The 24,703-nt window shown below is 36.2% G+C and overlaps 3 protein-coding genes across 7 annotated transcripts; 2 read left to right on the top strand and 1 right to left on the bottom strand.

Annotated features, from left to right (window-relative positions):
• Positions 1–2,893: 2,893 nt before the first annotated feature.
• On the top strand, positions 2,894–7,845 carry LOC111781893 (E3 ubiquitin-protein ligase SINAT2-like). 2 transcript variants are annotated; one of them, XM_023662624.1, is made up of 5 exons: positions 2,894–3,120; positions 3,473–3,553; positions 4,816–5,116; positions 6,600–6,986; positions 7,262–7,845. In XM_023662624.1, the coding sequence occupies exons 3-5, from the start codon at positions 4,904–4,906 to the stop codon at positions 7,580–7,582; spliced, it is 921 nt and encodes a 306-aa protein (XP_023518392.1). In that variant the 5' UTR covers positions 2,894–3,120; positions 3,473–3,553; positions 4,816–4,903; the 3' UTR covers positions 7,583–7,845. The 2 variants fall into 2 exon arrangements, with proteins under 2 accessions (XP_023518392.1, XP_023518393.1); XM_023662625.1 differs by having other exon boundaries at positions 3,484–3,553.
• A 482-nt stretch (positions 7,846–8,327) lies between these two features.
• On the top strand, positions 8,328–12,995 carry LOC111781106 (gamma-tubulin complex component 3-like). The gene is made up of 3 exons (XM_023661542.1): positions 8,328–10,742; positions 10,834–11,214; positions 12,611–12,995. Exons 1-2 carry the CDS (start codon positions 8,488–8,490, stop codon positions 11,123–11,125), a joined length of 2,547 nt encoding a protein of 848 aa, XP_023517310.1. The 5' UTR covers positions 8,328–8,487; the 3' UTR covers positions 11,126–11,214; positions 12,611–12,995.
• A 1,338-nt stretch (positions 12,996–14,333) lies between these two features.
• On the bottom strand, positions 14,334–24,512 carry LOC111781107 (cyclin-dependent kinase E-1). Of its 4 annotated transcripts, none has more exons than XR_002812947.1 (17): positions 23,995–24,512; positions 23,555–23,665; positions 23,272–23,375; positions 23,147–23,189; positions 22,916–23,014; positions 22,369–22,438; positions 21,693–21,787; positions 21,525–21,558; positions 21,365–21,449; positions 21,154–21,231; positions 19,941–19,988; positions 18,735–18,767; positions 18,521–18,629; positions 16,149–16,355; positions 15,966–16,038; positions 14,829–14,899; positions 14,334–14,745 (listed from the first exon to the last, which is right to left on the bottom strand). XR_002812947.1 is itself a non-coding variant. In XM_023661543.1 (16 exons), the coding sequence occupies exons 1-15, from the start codon at positions 24,265–24,267 to the stop codon at positions 15,967–15,969; spliced, it is 1,461 nt and encodes a 486-aa protein (XP_023517311.1). In that variant the 5' UTR covers positions 24,268–24,512; the 3' UTR covers positions 14,334–14,899; position 15,966. The 4 variants fall into 4 exon arrangements, 2 of the variants coding, with proteins under 2 accessions (XP_023517311.1, XP_023517312.1); XR_002812948.1 differs by having other exon boundaries at positions 14,829–14,902; XM_023661543.1 differs by having other exon boundaries at positions 14,334–14,899.
• Between the last annotated feature and the right edge of the window lie 191 nt (positions 24,513–24,703).

The following is a 24,703-nucleotide window of genomic DNA, read 5'->3' on the forward strand; positions in this document are numbered from 1 at the left end:
GAAAATGGTCTCGACTTTGGATGAATAAGTTCTTATTCAAAGCTTCGACAATCAAGATAAGTTTTTACTTCTTCATTCTCAGTAATTCTCTATGCCTATTATGTATTGTTACGTGTGTTTAGTACATCGTTTGGTGTTAAGAACTTTTTTAGTATCTTTACGTTTATTCCGACATGGTCTTACACTTATTCTAAAATAATTCCTAAACACGTTAATAATTCAAAATCATCTTTGATTATATGAAAAATTTTAATAAATTAATTAATATTTTTAAAATTACAACCGAACATCTAAAAAATTAAAAGAGAAAAAAAAAAGTCTAACCTCCAATTCACTAAATATTATACCATATAAGTTTATGTTATTAATGGTGAAAAATTAAATTTAAGAAAAAAAAAACAAATTATTTTCATTTTTTCCAAATATACCATATATTTAGCCAAATATTCCATTTATTTTTACATTGTTGGTAATAAATTGAAGTTTTTAATAGCTTAATACATATTAATTATCATTTAATATTGTACTAATAATAATAACAATAATAAATTAAAATGATTTGTTATATTAAGAAAAAAATAATAAAAAGACAAGAATTTATTATCTTTTATTCAGCTCATCATAGTCGGTGCCAGCTGACATGGGAGAAGACATGTCCGACTCCTTTCCTTCCCATTTATTTATTTATATAATATATATATATATAGACATACATACATATATATTAGTTTACTACTATAAACTTGTCTGAGTGTATTTTCCAACTGAAATGAAATATTACTGTCGGAATTGAATTGTACATCCAAAATAATCTTAACAAGATATGATCTCAAATGAATACTTGACATGTGAGATTCTACGTCGATTTGAGAGGGGAACGAGTGTCAGTGAGAACGCTAGGCCTCGAAGAGAGATGGATTGTAAGATCCCTCATCGGTTGGAGAAGGAAACGAAGCATTCATTATAAGCATGTGGAAACCTCTCCCTAGTAGACACGTTTTAAAAAATTTGAGGGAAAGCCCGGATGGGAAAGGCCAAAGAGGACAATATCTGTTAGCGGTGGGCTTGAGTTGTTTCAAATGCCACATCGATTGGAGAGAGAAACGAAACATTCTTTATAAATGTGTGAAAACCTTTTCCTATCAGACGCGTTTTAAAAGTCTTGGGAAAAGTCTAGAGAGGATAATATCGGGCTTTTACATGACATGTACCCCTTTTCCTAACCTATCAGTACAAGAGAAACGAAAATCAAAATTTACTTGTCGGGTACCGAGTGCATGCTACGAGAAAATAGAATATCCTTCAGAAGTATCAAAATCGTTACGTGAATCGTAATTCATAAATACTTTTTTTTTTTTTGTCTTAAAAAAAATGGATAAATATTTTATGATTAAAAAATAGAATTATTTTATTTTATTTTCATTTACCAAATAGTATTATTTTTTTTTATTCATTTTATGATTTGACAACATAGAAAAATCTTGGATTTAGATTCTTGTTTGTATTTTTTTTTTTTAACAAAAAAAAAAATTCAATCTTTAGACTAAAGCTACAATAATTGTCGATTTTATATCATTTTATTTTTGGATCGAAAAGAATAAACTCAAAATAAAATGATAAATTTTTAATCGATCGAGCCCAACAACAAAGAACCAGACCCTACAAAAGAAAGATCCGTTTTTATTCGATTCTCAGTCGAGCCCAACAAAGAAACCAATCAAAAATTTATCTCTCGTATAGATCTATTTCTTCGATCTATAGAGAGTAAATAGAAAGGTTAGTTTAATCAGATATTTTTCATTACATAATTTTGAAACAAAATATTAATTATTTCCGTCCGTCCAAAATTAATGATAAGAGTATGTTTTTTTTTATAATATTTTTTTAGAACCAAAAAAATTGTTTAAAAGAATTTATAATAATTTAGCCTTAAAAAATTTACCAAACATGTTTTTTTATTATAAATAAATTCAAACAAAAATAAAATAAATAAAAAAACATCATCACTTGACAAATAGATACAAAAACATTTTAAAATATATAATATGTAGTTTATTGTTCGAGTTCATGGCCCAAACATAAAAACATGCTTAAAATAAGGGTTCGAGATGGTGGAACATGAAAGCTCGCCTAAATTATAAGAAATCGTTGTAGTTTAAAAAAATATGTTCGATATTTCGTAAACGTTTCAAAACTATCATTAGTGTATAAATCTATTTTTTCATACCATGCAGCAGCTGCACGAGCTTTCCTATATGTCATAAACGACCTACGAATATTTGTTCGACATAGAATTGATATCACGATAACTTAAAATGACATGACGATAACTAGAATAGTTACTTAAATTGAGTGCAATGCAAGAACGACATTCAAATGTGTCAGATCTTTTATTCAACGTTCTAATGACTTTTCAGCTCTGATAATAGTTTTGAAACATTTTTAAGGATTAAATACAATATTACAACTTTTAAAATAATAAGAATATTTTTTTAAACCGATGATAAAGTTAGAATTATGGATACTTAAATCAATAACAAACACGGTTCAAATTGTACCATCGAGTTATAGGTTCCAATCTGGCTCGACTCATAATACGTATATTATCGTGGTTTTTGACAACAGAACCCACACATCGTTATGTCATCCCAAGTCATGAAATACCGTAGGTCTTCACTGCTTGTTTGGGCACGGTTATCGAGAATCGACCCATGAGTTGACTTTATTATCGGGAGATCTTGGACATCCATCTATACGTATATTATCAAAGCATGAAGCGTCTCGGGTCGAGGTCGAGTCATTTAGGGATATAATTAATTAATTAATTAATTAAGTAATTTATTTATTAAAAAAAGCTATCTCCTCCCTCCCTCGTTTTGGGCAGCGGAGTTTTTTCTCCATCCCCACAAAAAAGAAAGGCAAAAAGCCGAAGAGAATGAGAGAGAGAGAGAGAGAGAGAGAGAGGGAGAGAGAAACCATTATAATGGCGGACCCGCAGCGGTGGTGAGAACAATTCCAACGATTCATCCATAAACAATCATTAATTGCATAGCTTTTTGTTCAAATTCCAAATCCGAGAAGATACAGGCACAGCCAAGTTCCGGTTCTCGTGGGATGGAGGTTTGTTTTTTCTTTAATCCCTTTTTGAATTCCATTTCTGTTTTTTGTTTTTAATTTGCGTATCGATTTTTTCACTTTCGAGCCACTCCAGAATTTATTATTTGAATTGATCGTCTGTTTCTGCAATTGCGCTTGGAATTGTCAACTGGGGATATGTGTGTTTTTGTTTTATTTTCTAGATTTTCTTCTGTTGTTGTTGTTGGTTTTCGTGGTATTCTGTTTTTCTTTCTGGAGACTTGTAAATGGAGGTCTTGTTTTATTTCGTTCCTCAGGTTTCGTGCAATTCTTGTTTCGTTCTTGGATATTGATTTTCTAATAGGGAAATGGTTTATCAATTTGTAATTTGTTAAAGGGGAGGAACAGGTACTTGGATTTGCTCTGCCTGGCCTAATTTCTTTTCGATTTCAAGACTCTTTTGAGGACTTCTCGGTTGGTAAGTTAGTTTTAATCACATCACTTTGGAATTTGAGAGAAATTTGATCTGATTGGCGTATGATTCTCTAAATTGATGTTTGTTTGTTTTACTATGTTGGTCTGGATGGATTCAAATGAGCCAATGATTTCATTAGGTGATTTTATCACTCTAATTTTCCGAGCATTTGATGTGAACTGCAATTTGTTGTATGTTTATGTTATTTTACTTTCCCGTTTCTATAGAAGGTGATGCCATCATACATTTTTCCATTCATGCTTTATTACTTTTCCTTTCTATTTTTCATCCCAAAACGAAATGATAATGTTAAATCACTTTAGGATGTTTCTTTTTGTGTCCACGATTGGACGCCTTTATACTTGCTAAACTTTGATTTTAATGGGTATTGTATCGTTTTTTCTTGTTTATTTTTTCTTGGGGAGAAAATCATGAGGGGTCAAATTTTACATTTAACTCTTTTTCTATTATTTTTAATGTACACTTTCAATTTTAAAATTAAAGATGGAGAAAATTAGAGGGCTTTTTTAAATAATAATTTTTGTATAATTATTTGAATTTAAGATTGGATCTTCCTTTGTCCTCGACTTTGCCTCTGGTTCTTTCATTATCCAGAAAGATAATGATTCAGGTGATGGTGGCAGTTTGGAGGGTAGAAAGATTGAATAGAAAAATGTTATCTGCATTTGTTTGCGCGTCAGGAAAGTTTATAGAATAACTTAGTCCCCAGAGATGATTAATATTTCGATTTATAATAATATTATGAAGTTAATTTTTCTGTGTTTTGAAGCAGTTTTTTTGCCAATAAAAGCCGGGATGTGTTTTGGCACAATCGAAAGTTAAGCTAAGATGTTAAATTCATAGTTTCGATAAGCTTGGACTGGTTAAGTTTGGGGTTGGAAGTCGGAGCTTGGATTGCACAAAATAGTGGGCTGTATAAACTTGATGTTTTTACAATTAGAGTTTGCTTTGTATATTTGTAATTTTATAAATTTCATATGTACTATAAAAGATTGGTTTCAAACTCTGATTTGTGTAATTTGTAGCATTAGTGAACTTATAGCACGGCACTATTTATCAGTTTGGATTTCAAAAAAATGAGATTGTTGCTAAGTCCTATACATTATTAAGCATTGTTGATCGTATTTAGTTTTCATTATCGCTTGACATTCGCCCAAATTACGTAAGCAAGTCTCCAGACAACATGAAGCGTTCTACCTAATATCTTTACTGATATACCATTTTTTTTTTGTGTGGTTTAACAGGATTGAACTTGTGGATGGGTGATTGTTGGCATATAGTTAGGAGTTTTTGTTAATAGCTCAAAGAATTCTATTAAAATTTAAATAAGCCATGGCTCCTGGAAGCAGTACCTGCAAAAAAGTAGATTCTCACCCTTCAGTTTCTGGTCATGACATAGCAATATCTAAATCAGAGAATAATCCTACAACATCAAAAGCCTCACTTGGTTTGGGTGGGAAACTTGGAGTTTATTCAACCAATGGTGTGCAAGAATTGCTAGAGTGCCCTGTCTGCACAAATCTGATGTACCCTCCAATTTACCAGGTATGGTCTGTATACCCTGTTTTTTCTCTTTTACTTTTTCTCATGTAATTTATTCTATGCTCGGAAGTGTTTTTGGCATGACAAAAAGTACTTATTCCGTGGGTAAAAGCACTTTTCACTCAAAATAACTGTGTTTGGGAGCAACATAAATGCTTTTGGAAAAAAATTCAAATGAACCTTAAAAGGTTGTGTGAGAATGCACTTGTTGGGTGTTTTTGGCTTCAGTTCTTGTTTAGGAAGCCTTTTTAGGAGTGTAGAAACAAGCATCAAAGCAATTTGATCTCAAGTACTTTTTATTGCTTGTAAAGAAGTATTTTTCCTAACCATACTTTTTTTTATAAGAGCTCTCAAACACACCTTTCAATTGAGGTTAAACTGGCCTTGTTAAGCTTAAGCAATGCTGTTGTGAGTTGCATAAGATTTGCAAATGGAGACATGCTTTTCTAAAATTGCATTCATCTGTAAAGCGTCTTCCATACTATGCAATGTGCTTTAGAGTAAGTTAAATGATTGGATCCAATCGATGAAAGCTGGCGTTATTTTCTTTAAGGAAATTGTTTCTCCTTCAAAAATGTTTGTTTTAAGGTTGAATGTAGTGTGCAGAATTTATTAAGAATCTTTATAAGTTGATAATTTCATTCTTTTGCAGAGTTTTTTAGAATGTTTTCCTTAGTAACGTGAGGTTCATGCATATCGGAATTGATGTTTTTCACCTTCCATGTTTGATATGATTGCTTGAACTTTCTTTTCATGAAAGAAAACAAATGAAACATGTTCAGAAAGATTTTTTTTCAATTCTTGTTCCTAAATATATATATATATATATATATATATTTTTTTTTTTTTTTTTTTAAACCAAAGTTTTTCTTCAACTTTTCATTTTTAAAAATAAATCATTCAAAATTATTAGGTTGTTTTTACATTTATCAGGAATTTTATAAGTAACATAATGGAAAAATATATGTTTTTGAAAAACTGAAGATCCAAGAAATAGGATCTTTTTTTTCTTTTTAAATTTTGAATTTCCATACAATTTTGGGGTGTTTCTTAAAAAATGAGAAACCTTGTTTTTAGTTTTTTGAAATTTGCCTTATAATTTAAAAATGTTTTCCTAGTGTGTGCAAACCAAAGAAAGAATCTATTAAGTGAGCATTTTCAAAAACAGAAAACCAAAAAAGAAAAAAATGTTATTGGAGGGATCTTAACTTTTTTAGTCTTTTTGTTCTTCAATTACTTTAACTCAATCTTTACTTGAATTTTCATATGAATTGAAGAATTATTACTTGTGTAAGTGCATTTCTGCTGTTTTGAAGGCATAGACTTCGAATTCGTATAGCCTAATAGATTCATTAGAGGGTTGGTTTGGACTCTACTGTGGAAAATTCTCCCTATTGCTGGTTCTTAAGTTCTTTTCTTATGGAGATGTGTATACTTTCTGCTTCTGCTTTGTTTCGGACTTCCTTGACTGGCTTTTGAACTTTAGTGCCCGAATGGCCACACATTGTGCTCAAACTGCAAGATCAGAGTTAGCAACTCTTGCCCAACCTGTCGTCACGAACTCGGAAATATAAGGTGCTTGGCATTGGAGAAGGTAGCTGAGTCGCTGGAAATCCCTTGCAGATACCAGAACTTGGGTTGTCAAGACATTTTTCCTTACTACAGTAAGCTTAAGCACGAACAACACTGTCGATTCCGTCCTTACAACTGCCCTTATGCTGGATCAGAGTGCTCGGTCACGGGTGACATCCAGTCTCTTGTTGCTCATCTCAAAGATGATCACAAGGTTGACATGCATGATGGGTGTACCTTCAATCATCGCTATGTGAAATCAAATCCACATGAAGTCGAAAACGCCACATGGATGCTAACGGTAGGTGCTTGCTCTATATAGCATTTTAATCTACTCTCTCGCCGTGACGACTTCATATAGCATTAACTATATGTAGTAGAGTCAAGTGGTAAATCTATTGACTATATATATATTTCTTTTTGATAAGATGCAAAATCTGAACTATGATAAACGGCTACATTTGTACCAATGTTCTACCTCGAATTTTCATGTGTAACTTTTAGATAACGATCTGATAAACCCAGTTTTCTTCCATTTCTGAACATTGAATGTTTTATAATACCTTGCATTGGCAGGTTTTCAACTGCTTTGGAAGGCAGTTCTGCTTGCATTTTGAGGCATTCCAGCTAGGAATGGCACCTGTTTACATGGCGTTCTTACGATTCATGGGTGACGATAATGAAGCGAAGAAGTTCAGCTACAGTTTGGAAGTCGGTGGCAACGGGCGAAAACTGATATGGCAAGGAATTCCAAGGGGCATCCGCGACAGTCACCGAAAAGTTCGTGACAGTCAAGACGGTCTCATCATTCAAAGAAACCTGGCACTGTATTTTTCAGGAGGGGAAAGGCAAGAGCTGAAGCTGAGAATCACAGGCCGAATATGGAAGGAAGAATAAGAACGAGGACGAGGACGATGCCGCGGTGTTGAGGTAAATGTATTGTTGTACAGTCAAAACAAGCTTGTTAGGCCAGCAGAGCAGGGGTTTGCTCCAAGTGCTGAAGAAGCTTTTGGTGAAACTTCCAAGCTAATATAAAAAGTGTAATCTCTTACCAAATGAATTAGAAAAGCATTTTGCTGCCTCATGTTTTATGTATTTAAGGGAAGTTTCTCCATGTCTCTTTTTTTGGTATAATTGATGGGTTTCTTATGGCTTGTTCATGGCTTGGTGTTTTGGTAAATTGTAACCCCTTATGTGGGTTGCTTTCCTTTTAATCAACCTAGCCACTTCATTCTCGAGGTCGGAAAATACATACACATGCAAACTATCATGGCTGTATTGGGACATAAAACCTAACTTTTGATCTCAGTTCCTTTCTTACTCGGGACATGCATCACCTTCGTATACATGGTTCCAGTCCATCAATTTCATGTTACAAAACTCATTAGGTGAGCATCACTTTCATATGTAAATGAGTAAGTATCACTTTCTTACTCATGGTTACGAGTACATCAATTTCATGTATATGGAACCCATTAGGTGAGCATCACTTTCATACGTGAGTATCACTTTCTTGCACTTGGGTACGAGTACATTTATTTCATGTATACGGAATCCATTAGGTGAACATCACTTTCATACGCTAGTGAGTATCACTTTCTTACCCATAAAAAGATTTGCCACAAAATGCAGCTGGATTCATTCATACGATGATCACATGATGAAATCTTTGAACATTGGTTTTGAAGGCAGCCAATACCAAACAGTTGTATTTTGTTGAAATCCGTTACACCCATGCCTTTCCCCTCCCTTGCTCCCATTCTCTCTTTCTCTCTCGTACCTTCTTCATTTCTCCCTCTAAAATGGAAGAAGGTGACCCCAGCAAGGTTCTTGATCTCATCAAAGAGCTTGTTCTTCGTCTTCTTTCTCACAATCCCACCTCCGATTCCATCTCTACCTCCTCCCATTTCGACAAATCCCTTCGCTATGCAATTCGCATTCTCACTAGTCGAATGACTCCCTCCATTGCCCCTGATGCTGCCGCCATTGCTGAGTCCATCAAACGCAGGCTCGCCACCGAGGGTAAGTCTTCTCAGGCCCTCACTTTTGCTGATCTTTATACTAAATTTGCATCCAAAACCGGCCCTGGGAGTGTAAATAACAAATGGGCTGTGCTTTATTTGATTAAAATTGTGGCGGAGGATCGGAAATGTAAACGGACCCAGTTTGAATCTTCAATGCTTTTGCCTAATTTAGTAGCGAGTGATCCTGTGTTAGGAAAGAATTCTGGGGGTTTACGGCCGTGTGAGAAGGAGTGGCAGAAGGGGGTTTTGTTGGTCTCAAAAGACCCTGAAAATCTTCGCGATATTGCTTTCAAGGAGTTCGCTAATTTGCAAAAGGAGGAAAATGAAGTGACTGAAGAGGCTTTGGTGAGGGATGTATTGTATGCTTGTCAAGGAATTGATGGGAAGTATGTGAAATTTGACAACAATGCTGATGGGTATGTTTTGTCTAGTTTAGTTAAGGCTCCCAGGGCAACTAGGACGACGGTTCGCAAGCTCGGTGAAATCGGGTGGCTGTTTAGGAAGGTTAAAGGTTATATCTCGGAAAGTATGGAACGCTTTCCAGCTGAAGATGTTGGAACTGTTGGACATGCTTTTTGTGCTACATTGCAGGATGAGCTTTCGGAATACTATAAACTGTTGGCAGTTCTCGAAGCTCAGTCGATGAATCCGATACCTATGATTTCGGAGACAGCAAGTTCAGGAAACTATCTCTCACTAAGGAGATTGATAGTCTGGCTTTCTGAGCCAATGGTGAAAATGAGGTTGATGGCTGTATTGGTCGATAAGTGTAGAGTCTTGAAGGGTGGGGCGATGGCTGGGGCTATCCATTTACATGCTCAGCATGGTGACCCATTGGTGCTTGAATTTATGCGTCGTTTGCTACGGCGTGTATGCTCTCCACTTTTTGAGATGGTGAGGAGTTGGGTTTTGGAAGGGGAGCTAGAAGACGTTTTTGCTGAGTTTTTCGTTGTTGGGCAGCAAGTGAAGGCCGAATCTCTCTGGAGGGAAGGTTATAGGCTTCGTACGAGCATGCTTCCATCTTTCATTTTGCAATCTCTAGCCCGACGTATATTGAGGACTGGGAAATCGATTAATTTCCTTCGTGTTTGTTGCGAGGATATGGGATGGGCTGATGCTGCAACAGAAGCAGCAGTAGCCGCTGGGACCTCGACCAAAAGGGGAGGTCTCGGATATGGCGAAACCGATGCTCTTGAATCTTTGGTAGATGGAGCAGCAAAAAGAATAGACCAACACTTGTTGGATGTGATACACAAGCGGTATAAGTTCAAAGACCATTGTCTAGCAATTAAGCGCTATTTGCTACTAGGACAAGGTGATTTTGTTCAATATCTGATGGATATTGTTGGGCCAGAGCTTTCTGAGCATGCCAATGCTATTAGCTCGTTTAAGTTATCCGGTCTCCTCGAAACCGCAATTCGCTCTTCTAATGCCCAGTATGATGATCCCGACATCTTGGATAGATTAAAGGTTAAGATGATGCCTCATGGAACCGGAGATCGGGGTTGGGATGTATTTTCATTGGAATATGAGGCAAGAGTTCCATTAGATACTGTATTTACAGAGTCGGTCATGTCGAAATATTTAAGGATCTTTAATTTCCTATGGAAGCTTAGACGAGTCGAGCATGCGCTTATGGGTACTTGGAAGACAATGAAGCCGAACGGCATCACATCGTGTTCATTGACTAAGCTGCACCATGGGGTCAAGAAGCAATTGCTCTCGACATTAAGGCGATGCCAGGTCCTTTGGGTTGAGATGAATCATTTTGTTACGAACTTGCAGTACTACATAATGTTTGAAGTCTTGGAAGTATCATGGTCTGATTTTTCAAATGAAATAGAAGCAGCAATGGATCTTGATGATTTACTTGCAGCTCATGAAAAGTATCTTCATTCAATATTTGAGAAGTCTCTTCTTGGAGAACAATCTCAAACACTTCGCAAGTCGCTTTTTGGCTTATTTGATCTAATATTACGATTTCGAAGTCACGCCGACAGATTATACGAGGGAATACATGAATTACAATGCAGGTAATACGACATTTTTATTTGTTTATTTTAATGTTGATCTATGTTCTATTCCTTTGTTCTTGGATTCAATATGTCTCTTGTTCTTATGTAGAACAATAGAATCATCTTTACCCTCCAGAGACAAGAGTAAGAAAAATCGTTCAACAGAAAAATCTTTCGACACGCCGTCGTGGATAGCTGATGGAAAGAATGCTATAACACGACGTGCTGGTGAATTTCTTCGGAATGTTGAGCAAGATCTAGCTGCATTAGCCAAACAGTATTCGTCATTGCTCGAGGGGTTCATTTCTCAGCTGCCTTTGCAACAGCATGTTGATTTGAAGTTTCTTCTTTTCCGCCTCGACTTTACCGAATTTTACAGCCAGTTACAACCTCATGTGTAGATTGGATGTCAGATATATACCTCATATGTCGTAGCTGCCAAGCACAGGGATCAACCATTGAAAATTTCTTTGCCTGGCTGTAATTTCAGGTATGGAGTTATTCTTTTATTTATAGTTTGCTGCAGAGATTGTTGTGACATTTATGTGCCATTCTGAGATCTTCTGAAGTAGTTCCAAAATTTTGATCATTTTGTTCTTTAATGTATACAAATGGTGTTTACTGATTATAGTTAGCACAGAAGTCTGCAGTTCACTTTAGTGTGAATTTGTTAGTGGTGTATTTGTTGTCTCATTTTGTGAGATCCCATATCGGTTGGGGAAGAGAACGAAACATTCTTTATAAGGGTGTGGAAACCTCTCCCTTACCGACGCGTTTTAAAAACCTTGAGAGGAAGCCCGAAAGGGAAAGCCCAAAAAAGACAATATCTGCTAGTGATGGGTTTAAGCTGTTTCAAGTGGTATCAGAGCCAGACACCGGGCGATGTGCCAACGAGGAGGTTGACCCTTAATGGGATTGGACACGAGGCAGTGAACTAGCAAGGATGTTGGGCCCCTAAGGGGGGTGGATTGTGAGATTCCACATCAATTGGGGAGGAGAACGAAACGTTCTTTATAAGGGGGTGAAAATTTCTCCCTAGCAGACGCGTTTTAAAAACCTTGAGGGAAAGTCCAAAAAGGACAATATCTGCTAGCAGTGGGCTTGGGTCATTACAAATGGTATCAGAGCTAGACATCAGGCGATGTGCCATCGAGGAGGTTGAACTGCAAATGGGGGTGGACACGAGGCGGTGTGCCAGCAAGTCCCTAGCAGACGCATTTTAAAAACCTTGAGGGAAAGTCCAAAGACCTTGAGGGAAAGTCCCTAGCAGACGCATTTTAAAAACATTGAGGGAAAGTCCAAAGAGGACAATATCTTCTAGCAGTGGGCTTGGGTCATTACAAATGGTATCAGAGCTAGACATCAGGCGATGTGCCATCGAGAAGGTTGAACTACAAATGGGGTGGACACAAGGCGGTGTGCCAGCAAGGATGTTAGGCCCCGAAGGGGGGGCGGGAGAGGGGTAGATTGTGAGATCCTACATTGGTTGGGGAGGAGAACGAAGCATTATTTATAAGGGAGTGGAAACCTCTCCCTAGCAGACGCGTTTTAAAAACCTTGAGGGGAAGCCCGAAAGGGAAAGCCCCAAGAGGACAATATCTGCTAACGGTGGGCTTGAGCCATTACACATTTGGATGAATGAATTAGTAGTGTTTTTATGGCTTTCCAAGTCTGTATCCAACCATCTATCCATTCACTATCTCATATTTGTAGATTATGTGTAAGTTTAAGTAGTAGCCTGTTCTAGACTCTGTTTAAAAAGCCTTATACAAAAGATGGGAGATGAAATATCTCCAAAGAGCCAAGGGATTACATAAAGGCTCCCCAATTGGCAATGTATGTAAAGTCCTGTTTTAGACTTCATTGACCAAGTTCTCTTCGGGCAGGCGTTCGTGTGCTCGTCTCTTGAGATGCTGTTTTATTTTATATGCATCGAGGAAGCGAGTGAAGGATGAGGAGCTTCAGATCAATGGTTACCCAGGGGATCACGTTTAACAATGATGCAACCATCGAGGAAGTAGAGAAGTCGACGAGTTGTGACTGAGAGAGTATATATTTGATGTGTTATGAGGCAAAAAATGTGGATTGTAGTAGGTGGTGATCAAGAGTTATTTGTAATTTTGTTAGAAAGAGGGAGCATTGTGATCATTATGCTCTCTATATTGATATTCTTTTTTGTATTGTCTCTCATTGTAAGTAGTTTGTTGGGTTGGAGTTCTTTATATTCGTTCATCATCATGGACACTACCTTGAAGGTAAGTTCAACATTAACGCCTCTCAACTTAAAAGCTAACTTGTGATGGTGGATTGATTACCACCTCCTTGCCTAAATAATCAAGTCAGCCTAGTATATCGTCAAAAGCTACCATATTTACCACTATCAAGATTATATCAATCGTTTGACTCAACACTAGTAATTGACTAGTTTTTACCCTATCTTGTAGGATTCCCAAGAAATTCTTCGATTTCTTTCGGAAGCGGATGATTATTCATCTGCTTCTCACGTTCCGTGAATAGTCGAGATATTGAGAAATATCCAAAAAAAATATTTAGAGAATCGATCTGATTCTATCTCTATTCGTTTCATTCATTTGAAGAAAGGAAGGATCCCAAAGAATTGAAGTACTAACAAAATATGAATTTGACTAATAAATGATGTAACCATGAAAAAATGGGTAAAACTCGTGGTCCATATCCGGTGTGGGCGTTAGAGCATTGAGAGGACCTTTCCCTAGTACGAGAGGACCGGGAAGGACGCACCTCTGGTGTACCAGTTATCGTGCCCACGGTAAACGCTGGGTAGCCAAGTGCGGAGCGGATAACTGCTGAAAGCATCTAAGTAGTAAGCCCACCCCAAGATGAGTGCTCTCCTATTCCGACTTCCCCAGAGCCTCCGGTAGCACAGCCGAGACAGCGATGGGTTCTCTGCCCCTGCGGGGATGGAGCGACAGAAGTTTTGAGAATTCAAGAGAAGGTCACGGCGAGATGAGCCGTTTATCATCACGATAGGTGTCAAGTGGAAGTGCAGTGATGTATGCAGCTGAGGCATCCTAACAGACCGGTAGACTTGAACCTTGTTCCTACATGACCCGATCAATTCGATTAGGCACTCGCCATCTATTTTCATTGTTNTGAGGCATCATCACGATAGGTGTCAAGTGGAAGTGCAGTGAGGTATGCAGCTGAGGCATCATCACGAGGCATCATCACGATAGGTGTCAAGTAGATTAGGCACTCAAACAACCTAAGGTGGGCTAGGCTTTGACTCATGCAAGTAGATTAGGCTTGGATTAGCAAGCGTTAGTTCTAAAGCTTGATAATTTTTCTAAGAAACATTATTACATATAAAAGCAGTACTTGCACCTACGATGTTCTTGCTTTATCAACCACTTTTTTTTAAAAAATAATAATAATTAATTATAAAAATTTGATTATGTTTTTAAAATTTTTTTCTAGAATTCATGTCTTTTTAAGACAAAAAGCTCGACCAAAAAATTATGAAAAACATATTAAAAAAAAACAAAATGGTGTGCTTATTAAGTGAAGCCTAGCTTTAAACAAGGCAATATCTTATAAATCCCCCTGTATTCTGAAATTAGAACGAAAAGATGAAAAAGAATTAGTCGTTCAAGTCATAAATAAAGTCCATAATACATTACAGTAGCTACGCAAACTTCACAAAAGATCCAAACATGGCTACGGAAGTAGAGACTGATCTACTCTTTGGGGATGGGGGTTCAATAATCCTATCTTCTTTTTCCCTTTCCAACTTCTCTAACCTTATAGATAAAGTACACGCAACCGTTTCGTGTTACCCGAATAAACACAACCCTACTTAACTTGGAGTATTATCATACAAGAGGACCTACTTTCTTTGTAGGCCAAGTTACCTTATATCAAGATGAAGGAGCTTAGTATCAAGAAAACTGATGCCCGGGAGCAATTCTTGCCTTCTCCCATTTGATCTGTGCAGCAACCGAGCAGGCAAGCAAGTTGAGAGATGTATTAACATCAATCGATACTGTGTCAAGAAACATGCTTGGTCGTTAACTTATTCAGACGAGTTGATGAACCTCAGCTAGCAAATAAATCAACAAGCAACACCTTGGCTTTGTAAGATGGCGTGGACAAATTTTGACGAAGCGTACAAGTAATTTCTGATCTTCCTGATACCACTGCAAGAACAAAATTTAGCGTAGTTCAAGAATAACCCAAGTCTGATGACCGTGTAGTATTTCGTTAATGGGTTTGTTGCGGAAGTTTAATTGAAATTCACGATGAACATTTGAGTAAAAGATGAATAAATTCAAAAGAACTTATAGATCTTGACAAAATTGAACACCGAAAAGACTATAGACCAGGATTTATGTGAGATCTCACGGGCCAAAACGGACAATATCTACTAGCGTTGGGCTTGGGCTGTTAAAAATGATATCATAGCCAGACACCGGACGGGGTGCCAACGAAAACGCTGGCCCTAAGGAGGGTAGATTGTGAGATCCCACATCAATTGGAGAGGGAAACGAAGCATTCCTTACAAGGGTGTAGAAACCTCTCTCCCTAACAGACGGGTTTTAAAATCGTAAGGCTGACAGCAATACATAACAAGCCAAAGCGGACAATATCTACTAGCAGTGGACTTGGACTATTACAATTTACAATTTACTTGCTTGCCTATTACAATTCACTTGCTTGGACAATATCTCCCTATTTTTTTGTGCTTGCTTTAACGAGGAAACTGAGACTTTCCTCATTTTTCTTTTAAGCTAACTAAATTTTCTTCGTTCAAATCTTCTCCATAATTCTATATTTTCTGACAAACTAGAATAACAAAGGCATTTCAAGAAGGAGACACCCTAAAGAATAGAACCTAAACATTTTTTTTTTTTTTCCTTAACATGAAAACAGGAACTTCATGGATAAAAAATAGAGCCCAGCCATCAGTACAATATAGTCTGTGTCAAGACGTCTAGAGTACCTCCTCCAACATGGAAATATTGAAGCTTCTCAGTAATGTTTGGACTGTTTTGAACATGGTTAACAGTTGAACATAACGTGTCATTTCCACCATATTTCCAGTAAACAAGAAAATCAACCATTCACAACCTACATACTACCATGGCAAATTGAGGTACGGATCATAAAGATACTCCAAGCTTGTATGCAACTAAACATACTACCGTGGCAAACGAAGGCCATTAAAGCTTATATGCAACTAACAGAGTCGTTGAGATCTATTACCTCAGTAGCGTCTTTGTTGTTTCTGCTGTGGAGGATAGCCTGGCATTCCCATTCCTGGATCTTTTCTCCTTAACTATTTTGAAATATTAAGGGAGAAAACGAAGGCCATTATGATTAGTGACATTCATCTACAGATGTACAAAACAATTTTAAGAACTAATAGAATTGGCATAAATAACCAACCTGTTGTTGCTGATGAGCTTGAGCAGAAACACCACGCTGCATAGGGATGCCACCAGGATTCATGCCCATCCCAGCCTGAGATGCAAGGTTATAAGGACCCATGCCCTGAGGCGGCATCCTTGGCATGCCAACTCCTATCATCGGCCGAGGGACAGATCTGCCTGCCACAGCATGAGCACCTTGCATGTTTACAGCATTTCCAGACGCCTGTTGACAATTGAAGATAAGACAAAAGTTTGACAATGAGAGAAATGAGAGACTTTCAGATATCTGTACAGGATTATAGGCAACTCGCTTTCTCATTTTATTAGCGATGCACCACGCTTCTAGAGGAACCTAGCACTGAGGCATGTTTATTAAAATAGTGGATAAGGTGGAATTCTCAATACCTTGCAAATAGAGAAATATTGTTCGCTAGACAGTTAAGTCTAGTATTTGGGGTAAAGAAAACAGTCAAATCACTCAGCTTTCTACTGATGGCAGAAAGTGGTATTACATTGCTAATTGCATATATTGATGATGTTATCATCATAGCCATGATATATCATGTATTTTACCCTTTAAAACTTACCCTCGAAGTTTTGAAGTGCTTTATTGGATGTTGTGGTGATAAGAAAGCAAGGTGCTTGACATGCTCTACTAAAGACAGGAAACTTAGGAGTTAAACTATGAAGTCGTCCAAAGATATCTAGTTTGCAATAGAAGATAGAATTCATAGCTTATTTAGTGAAAAAATGTGAGTTAGAACGTCATTTTACATCTACCTTGGACCACTGGGTGGTACTATAACAAATACAAATTATATGTTGCAAGATAAAAAAATTTTAGGGATGGTAATGTTCCTCATTTCCTATGTTGTCATTTTTCAAGGAAAAAAAACTATACTTGGCAAAGTTTCTCTTCACAGTTTTATTAAACAATAAAACAAAACACTTTTTTGTTGCTTGTTCTCTTAAATTCTATTTGTTTAAAAGAAACCAAAACTTCATATGAAAAGTAACTTTTAAAATAAATAATCGAAATCATGATGATATGTTTATTTTGAAATCATTTATTATGCATATATGAGTATAAAATGATAAAATATTGATCTTATTTATGTTTTTTCTGAAAATTTAGAAATGAGAACAAGAAAGAGAAACGAGAAACCAGATTTTGATGTTTTCAAAATTTATATACGACATTGCAAACGTTTCTATGCAATGAGAAACGAAAAACAGAGAACCTTATTCAATACTTACGTTTCTTAAAACAAGGAAAACAAGAAACAAGAAATGAAAGACATGTTACTGGATGACCCCTTGGGGATCCAGGAAAGCTGTATTGGCAGAGAAACAACGTGCTCAAAAAAGACTTTCAACCATGCTTGTTTGTAGCATTCTAGTACCCATGGTCCAATCATTTCTTAGTTATTGAAGTTTAAAGTTTTCAATAATTGATTATTTTCTGTTTAAATTTTTTTTTCTGAACTAACACACCTGCCTCTAAACCTGGAATGTCCTTGAGGAACCAAAAAACTCTCTTTACTGACATGATAGGTAGCCTATTTGATTGAATCAAAAGCCCATAAACACATAAAGGTCTTGAGCAATGAATCACCGACACTTTAGTTTGGATGCTCCAACACTTATTGGACACGTATAGGATACTCATTAGCACAAAAAATGGGTTAGACACTAGTTCTACAAAGTCAATATATGTTCAACATTTGTTAAACACGTATCGAACACGTGTTGAGTATACTCAATTGACATAATAATAAATTTTGAGGGTGAAATACATCAAAGTCCTATTTTTAAGCATATAGATGCAGAAACTTACAGATATTGAATTTCATTGCATAAAAAAGATAAATATTTTGCGAACATATAAAGATGTCCTTGCTATGTATGTGTCCTAAATTTTTAAAGTGACGTGTCACAGTGTCTATGTCGTATTGTATACGTATTTCGTATTCGTATCCATGCTTCTTAGGTCTTAAAAGCTAAGTGCCTAAATCAAGAGGCAAGAACATCTTGATGAAAAGCTGTCCTTTATCTAGAATAGAGTGAGCAAGGGCTTTCAATATTTGATCAAATCAAATCTCATTATTCATGATTCATGTTTGATGGCAACTCATTTGCAGCTATCTAAATATCATGATGAATGAAACGGAAAAGAAATTTTTCACAATAGACAGCCATTCCCTATTGGATGTCATGGGAATGGGAAAATGGTTAATGCATAGGTAAACAAATTGAATAATAGCAGCCTGGGAGCACTCATAATTTTGTTTAACAAAAAATTCCACATGCCCACTTATTCATATATGATTACTATAATTTTGTATCTTAAAAGAGAAGAAGAAAAAAACTTTACATAATACAGCTTACCGTTTGTGGGGGCTGAAGGCTAGTTGTTCCCTCAAAATCCGTGGTTGTGTCCACAGGGCGAGTTGGATAATTAATGACCTTCTCTCCAGGTTGAATTGGTACTAGAGCACTAAAATTGCGATACATATACCCCCGTTAAAGTGATGAAACTAAATGCTAAATATTCCAACTTAAAAGGGAAATATCCAACAAATAAGTAGAAACAAAACCATACTTGTATCCTGGCAGTGGTTCTAATCGAAAATACCTGAAAAACAAGGAAAAAAAACTATCTTCAATATTACACCATGTCCAACTGCCAAAAATCATGCAAGACCAACACGGCATATCAATTACGTGAGACCAATCTCTTATAGAAAAGTAGATTTGGAAATATTTTTTCAGAAGAATTCTTTATGGCGGAGACAGCTGAACCACCCTTCCAGTAACAAAATGGTTATTGCACTGCTTCTCCTAAGGCACTCTCTCTCTCCTTTCCTCCCCAAACCAATCTCTTCTGCAAATAGATGCTTAGGCATCTTTTTAGCTTGACAGTTGGCTGGGACTTGGACCTTTAAGCCAAAGATACCCCTGGTTCATCTCCCTTTCCCACAAAAACTTTTCTTCCAGAAGAAGAGTAAACTGGGTTTCTCTCACCTATTTACAATGCCATTTATTCATAACAAGCCCATTCGCCTATAGATACTGGTAGTCTGCTCCCCCACACAGCATAGATCTTCTCGCTTCAACTTTGGCTGGTCCCCAGTCCATGAGAGGAAAGAGGATACTTTGGTTGCATTTCAACAAGACTTTCCTCTGGAAGATTTCCCGATAATCCAACAACACCTTAGATCTTTTGATGTGTTCGAATTCATCATTTAATAGATCCTCTTGAAGTACATGAAACTCCCTTCATAGAATATAGTCTCACAGTTCTTAATTCAGCTTCTTAACAGGCCCCTTCTTGGTGTAAATGTTACCCCTTACTAGATTATTATCTCAACATTATTTTAGCTAATAGGAAGGCCTTTATGTGACCTTCCTTGACTCTGGGCTAGGTTCTCCTCTCTTTATTATTATTTTTTATAAATTCCATACCATCCTTGACATATTTGTTTCCATTTAAAAAAGGTAAAAAACATTAATATAAAATTAATCATATGCTCTGTTTGTGAACATTTCAGTATTGACATCTAATTCAAATTAAACTTTGTTTCTCTATAAAATAAGCAAAACTAAAAATTCCACATGCATTGACATAAGAATGTGCAATTATATTTAAGACAATTTAATGATAATAACAAAATTCCACATTACATGTACACATTCGGGTGATAGCTGAAAAGAAGGGTTAAAATATCACATCAGAAATTCCAATATAATAATAATACCAAAAAAGCACACAATAAGGATTGGAAAGTGGTGTAGAGAAAAATCATACTCATGCTCAAGAGCTTGGGCTGCTGTTATACGCTTTCGAGGATCATACCTGACCAAAAAGGAAGTTAGCAACTTAAAATTCCAATGAAGTAATAGAACTATCTCAGGAAAATTTTACCATGCATAAAAAGACTAAAAAGTCCACGCTGTACTAAATTAACAGATAAAACTAGTTATTCCAAGCAAACTTAAAATCGTTCAGGTGTAACTTTTTGAAAACACAGAATTATGGTTACTCTAACTTGAGGGCATGAAATAGATGCAACTCCCGATCAAACTGATGTGGGCACGTGAATGATGCAGAAGGTTAACTATTAATAGCACACAAGTGAATATACTAGCATGGTCACATGAATGATGCAGTGGAGTGCATACAGACTTGATAAGAGAATCTGTGCTCAAACTAATGACAAGTTTCGTAAAGGACAACAACTGCAATAGAAAACAGAACTTCAAAATAACATTTTAAAAAAACAAAGAGCACAAATATATAAAACTAAGTTTAGTGACAAGTTTCTTCGAACACACAAACAGCCCAAATGAAATGAAACTTCAAAATGAACATTTCACAAACATCCTATCAACTAAGAAAGTTTCTTCAACAATTCAAGAAGTGTCAATAAGATAGGTGGTATAAATTTGTGAGGTCTTGACATGCAAGCATGGCATTTGACCAAGTGAACTTAGGTAAATATTAGAGCATCATTAATTATTCCAACTATTTTCATTTGTCCTATGAATTCCATGGTGTTTCCAAATATTTCTAGTAATACCAAAGTTTCCATCAATATCAACATTTTTCTCCTAGAATATATGTATGCAACATTAAGCCTGTCGACACTGCAAAAGAACATTGTACAGCTATACCAACAGGGAAGAAAAATTAACACAATGAAATCTCCACAAAATACAAGAATGGAGAGAGATTATGTCTTCATAACAACAGCCTAAACTCTATCAATATGCTTTACCGTTTTACCATACCTTAAATCTGTTGATATTTCATATCCACAAACTTATTTATTTTTTCTCTAGAACAGTATATAAATACTAGATATATATCATTAGCATTAACAATAACGAATCATTCTTTTCTATAAATATATAAACGGACGATACTAATCTACAGGCTGCAAAAGCACAGTCTGAACTGTATTGATATATTGATAAAAACTCTATGGTAGAAAATCAAGTTCTAAAAATGGTAGACATACTCAAGCATTTTGGATAGAAGATCATACGCAGGACTTTTTGGAGAAAGGTGCACAACATTAAACAATCCAGCAGTGTCACTGTCAAAAACAAAGGCCAATGAAAACATGATCATAACATGTGCACAACATGCTATAAAAGAGGGTTTTAAGTAAGAGTTTCCACAGGGAAGCTTATTTTTGGTTCGATATGAAAAAGAAAAAAAAAACTTACTATTTATGTCCCTGTATATGCTGTAAATCTTGTTGCCAATGTGGAAGATTAGCAAGTGTTGGCCACTTCTCTACCGTGGGATGGCCTAGTAAATTAATGACATTAAGAAACAATTTGTTGTATATACAGGAGAAATGGAGACAAATAAGCAATTCATTACCTAAAACCTTAAATATCTTGTCGAGTTGATCAAGCTGCTCAAACAAAAGGTTTCATTGTAATGCAGCACAAACATTACAATGATAAAACATTATTAATTAGCAGACCCAGTGTAAAGAGAATCAAACACTAACAACAGGGTGAATGGGATGCAAGAAAACTTTTATACCTGGAAAGGATTTGGATTCCCTTTGACTTCTTGCCCTTGAAACAATGGCTTCAGTGTCAAGAGCTCAGCAAAAATACATCCAACAGCCCACATATCTAATGTTCTAAATAAAGGAATGATTGTTTTTACTCAGGATAAGAATATATCCTAGTCTACTACCCATAGGGCATCGATATTTGCAACGGATAAGCAATAAAGATTTCACATGAAAACCAACCCTCATGCAAAACTCATCTAGACAGTGCATGTTTATACCTTCCTGTGATGGGAAGCTTTTATAATGACCCTCATTTCCATGTTTCTTTACTCATTCTCAGATCATGTGTCGAATAGATGAATCCTAAATGATATAATTCTATTCCTCATCATTTTCACATTAATAGAATTGATCCTTTCTTTGTAAAATATGCCCTTACACCAACGAACAGTAGAACTATAATTTACCATGTATTAAATAGGATAATTTGTACATAAGACTGGAAAAAAAAAATTCATGTCCTGAAACTGAAGCTGAAACAACGAATTCTCATATTGATGCACCAATTGAGATTAGGGCATGAAGTCAAGCATAAGTTCAATGTATTAGCAAATATTTAGGTTCCAAGTAAAATGCATCGATCATATGACAGCCCAAAATAGCTCCACTTTAGAGTTTAAATGATTTTATCAAGGATACCAACAGCACTAGTATAGTGTTTTGCTCCAAGGAGAAGTTCAGGTGCACGATACCAAATGGTGACGACAACCTACAAGAAAATGACAAATGACACCTCAAAAACTCGAAGGAAATCAGGTTCAATTTCAGGGCATCAAGGATGTTAATGATGGTAGTTTTTTCCATTTTTTATCATTCAATGTTGTACGTATTCTTAAAAGGCATTAGGTTAAAGGTTGGTCACCTATTTAGCCTTAATTTTATTAGGTACTCCGTATCTTTCAACTCCAGCCCTAAAACTTAATCTTATAGATTTTCTATCCACTTAGCATATTTAGATGGTATAAAATTTTCTAATTCCAGCAGGGGTCATTGCTTTCTCTCTTCCCTCAAAACTTAGAATAGTTAACCATGAAGACTTTTTGTTGTCATGTAAAATAATTTTTACATTGTATTTAGCATTAAAACTCTTTAAAATTGGACTTATCGTTATCCCATTCCCAGTTATATTATGTCATCTACAAAATATTAGTTGAACTAAAAAAGAAATAAACAAAGAGATCAGTACTCCATTTTCAGATAATGGCTTCAAGGGAGCTTGGTATATTCTTGCAAGTCCAAAATCAGCTATTTTAACCAATCCTTGTTCTTCTCCTTCACCCATTACCTGGTAATGGAACAAACACACAAGCAAAAAGACAAGTCTACACATAAGAGGACAACAGCTTACGCAGAACCTAAAGTAGAGAGATAACGAGGTTGTTCAGCAAACAGAACATAGATTTCATATAAATTTTACCAAAATATTCGATGGCTTTAAATCACGATGAATGATCCAATTACTGCAGCAGAACGCGAAATTATGTTAGAAGTCTTCTTGTGATGAGAAATTAAATTTAAGAAAGTGGCACACTGCAAGTTTACCTGTGGAGATAGTTCAATCCATTGAGAAGTTGCCAAAGCAAAGATTTAACGGTGTACTGATTAAGGGGATGGTTAGCCTTGTCCCGATGATGTCTAATGATTTCCTGTAAAGATATACAAAAATCACCATATTATACAGATATGCACATGACAAGAAGAGTTGATTAGTAAATAAACGGTAGGCTCCTTTCCTCAAAAAGGGCAGTGAAATTTTCAGTCTTAACCACCCTTATCAAATCAAATCAATCCTTTAACATAACAATTTGAAGCAAGAGATACTTACATAAAGGTCATGTTCAGCATAATCGAAAGCTAGATACAGCGACATATCTGTATGATTGATATGAACATTTACAAGCTTGACGACATTCTCGTGTGTTATTTCCCGCAGTAACTGAACCATAAAAGATAGAGAAGTTTAATTAACCAGGCATGCTTAATGCAAGATCAACAGCTCCAGCAGAAACAAGGAATCAAGTTCGAGAAAGCCCTAATTTTTTTTTTTTTTTTTTTTTTTTTTATGAATTATTGGAAAAAGGAATCCCAAAATATGTCCAGTTTCTGGCGTAAGAAAAGAAATTAACAAGGGGCAATGTAATAAAATCAATAACTATATGTTCTGAACTCTTGTTCTTGTTCTTGTCCTTTCTCAGCCTAAAACAAAAATAATCGAATCAAATTGAAGACATACGAATAAGAAAAGTGAAAGAGAAGGAAAATAACCATAATTTCGCGGATGGCAGTTGGGGAGACGCCATCACCGTCCTTGGATTGCTTGAACTTCTTGATGGCAATGGACTTACCGCGACTGGGCGAAGGGGGTTTGATTTTAGCAAGGAACACAAGGCCATAGGTACCCTCTCCGATCTTCCCAATTAGATCGTACTGCTGCAGCCACTCCGGCTTCTTGTGGTGGCTGCCGTTGTTGTTCCGGTTGGAATTAGCGGCGGCGTTGGCCGAAACAAGGCCTCTGTTGGTGTTATTGTTGTCTCCCATGGCCGCCTAAGCTAGGGCCGTCATCGGAATCATTTCTTTTGTCTTCCGAACTCTTCAGCCGCGCGAGAAAAACCCTCCAGGAGAAGGAAGAAGCTTGGCGTGTATATACTGCAACAAACTACAGCAGGATTCGAACGGATTCCAATTGAATTGATCAAAGTCTCTGATTCTGTGGCTATTTGTGTTCGTTCAACACAAAATTACTTCACACCTTTTACAGTCGACTCCACAAAAACAATGGCAACTCGTTTCTTTGTTCTTTTCGTATCCAAATTTTATAATAAATATAAGGTTAAATTAATTATTTTAAAAAATAAAAAATAAAAATAAAAAGTCAAAAATACCCCTAGAAATAATTTATACTTTATTCTAAAATAAATACACAAAACTTTATACTAACCCTGGATATTTTTTAAACACAGTACTACCCGTCCAA

Source organism: Cucurbita pepo, chromosome LG19 (genome assembly GCF_002806865.2).
Source record: "Cucurbita pepo subsp. pepo cultivar mu-cu-16 chromosome LG19, ASM280686v2, whole genome shotgun sequence".
NCBI classification, from domain to species: domain Eukaryota; kingdom Viridiplantae; phylum Streptophyta; class Magnoliopsida; order Cucurbitales; family Cucurbitaceae; genus Cucurbita; species Cucurbita pepo.

Excerpts from the sequence above, each read along its gene's own strand:
- LOC111781893 (XM_023662624.1), top strand. The coding sequence starts at position 4,904 with ATGGCTCCTGGAAGCAGTACCTGCAAAAAAGTAGATTCTCACCCTTCA. Across the intron at positions 5,117-6,599 it reads TGTACCCTCCAATTTACCAG|TGCCCGAATGGCCACACATT; the intron begins GTATGGTCTGTA and ends TTTGAACTTTAG. Across the intron at positions 6,987-7,261 it reads ACGCCACATGGATGCTAACG|GTTTTCAACTGCTTTGGAAG; the intron begins GTAGGTGCTTGC and ends TTGCATTGGCAG.
- LOC111781106 (XM_023661542.1), top strand. The coding sequence starts at position 8,488 with ATGGAAGAAGGTGACCCCAGCAAGGTTCTTGATCTCATCAAAGAGCTT. Across the intron at positions 10,743-10,833 it reads ATACATGAATTACAATGCAG|AACAATAGAATCATCTTTAC; the intron begins GTAATACGACAT and ends GTTCTTATGTAG.
- LOC111781107 (XM_023661543.1), bottom strand. The coding sequence starts at position 24,267 with ATGGGAGACAACAATAACACCAACAGAGGCCTTGTTTCGGCCAACGCC. Across the intron at positions 19,989-21,153 it reads CTTCTATCCAAAATGCTTGA|GTATGATCCTCGAAAGCGTA; the intron begins GTATGTCTACCA and ends CTTTTTGGTCAG. Across the intron at positions 18,630-18,734 it reads GAACCACTGCCAGGATACAA|TGCTCTAGTACCAATTCAAC; the intron begins GTATGGTTTTGT and ends TCGCAATTTTAG.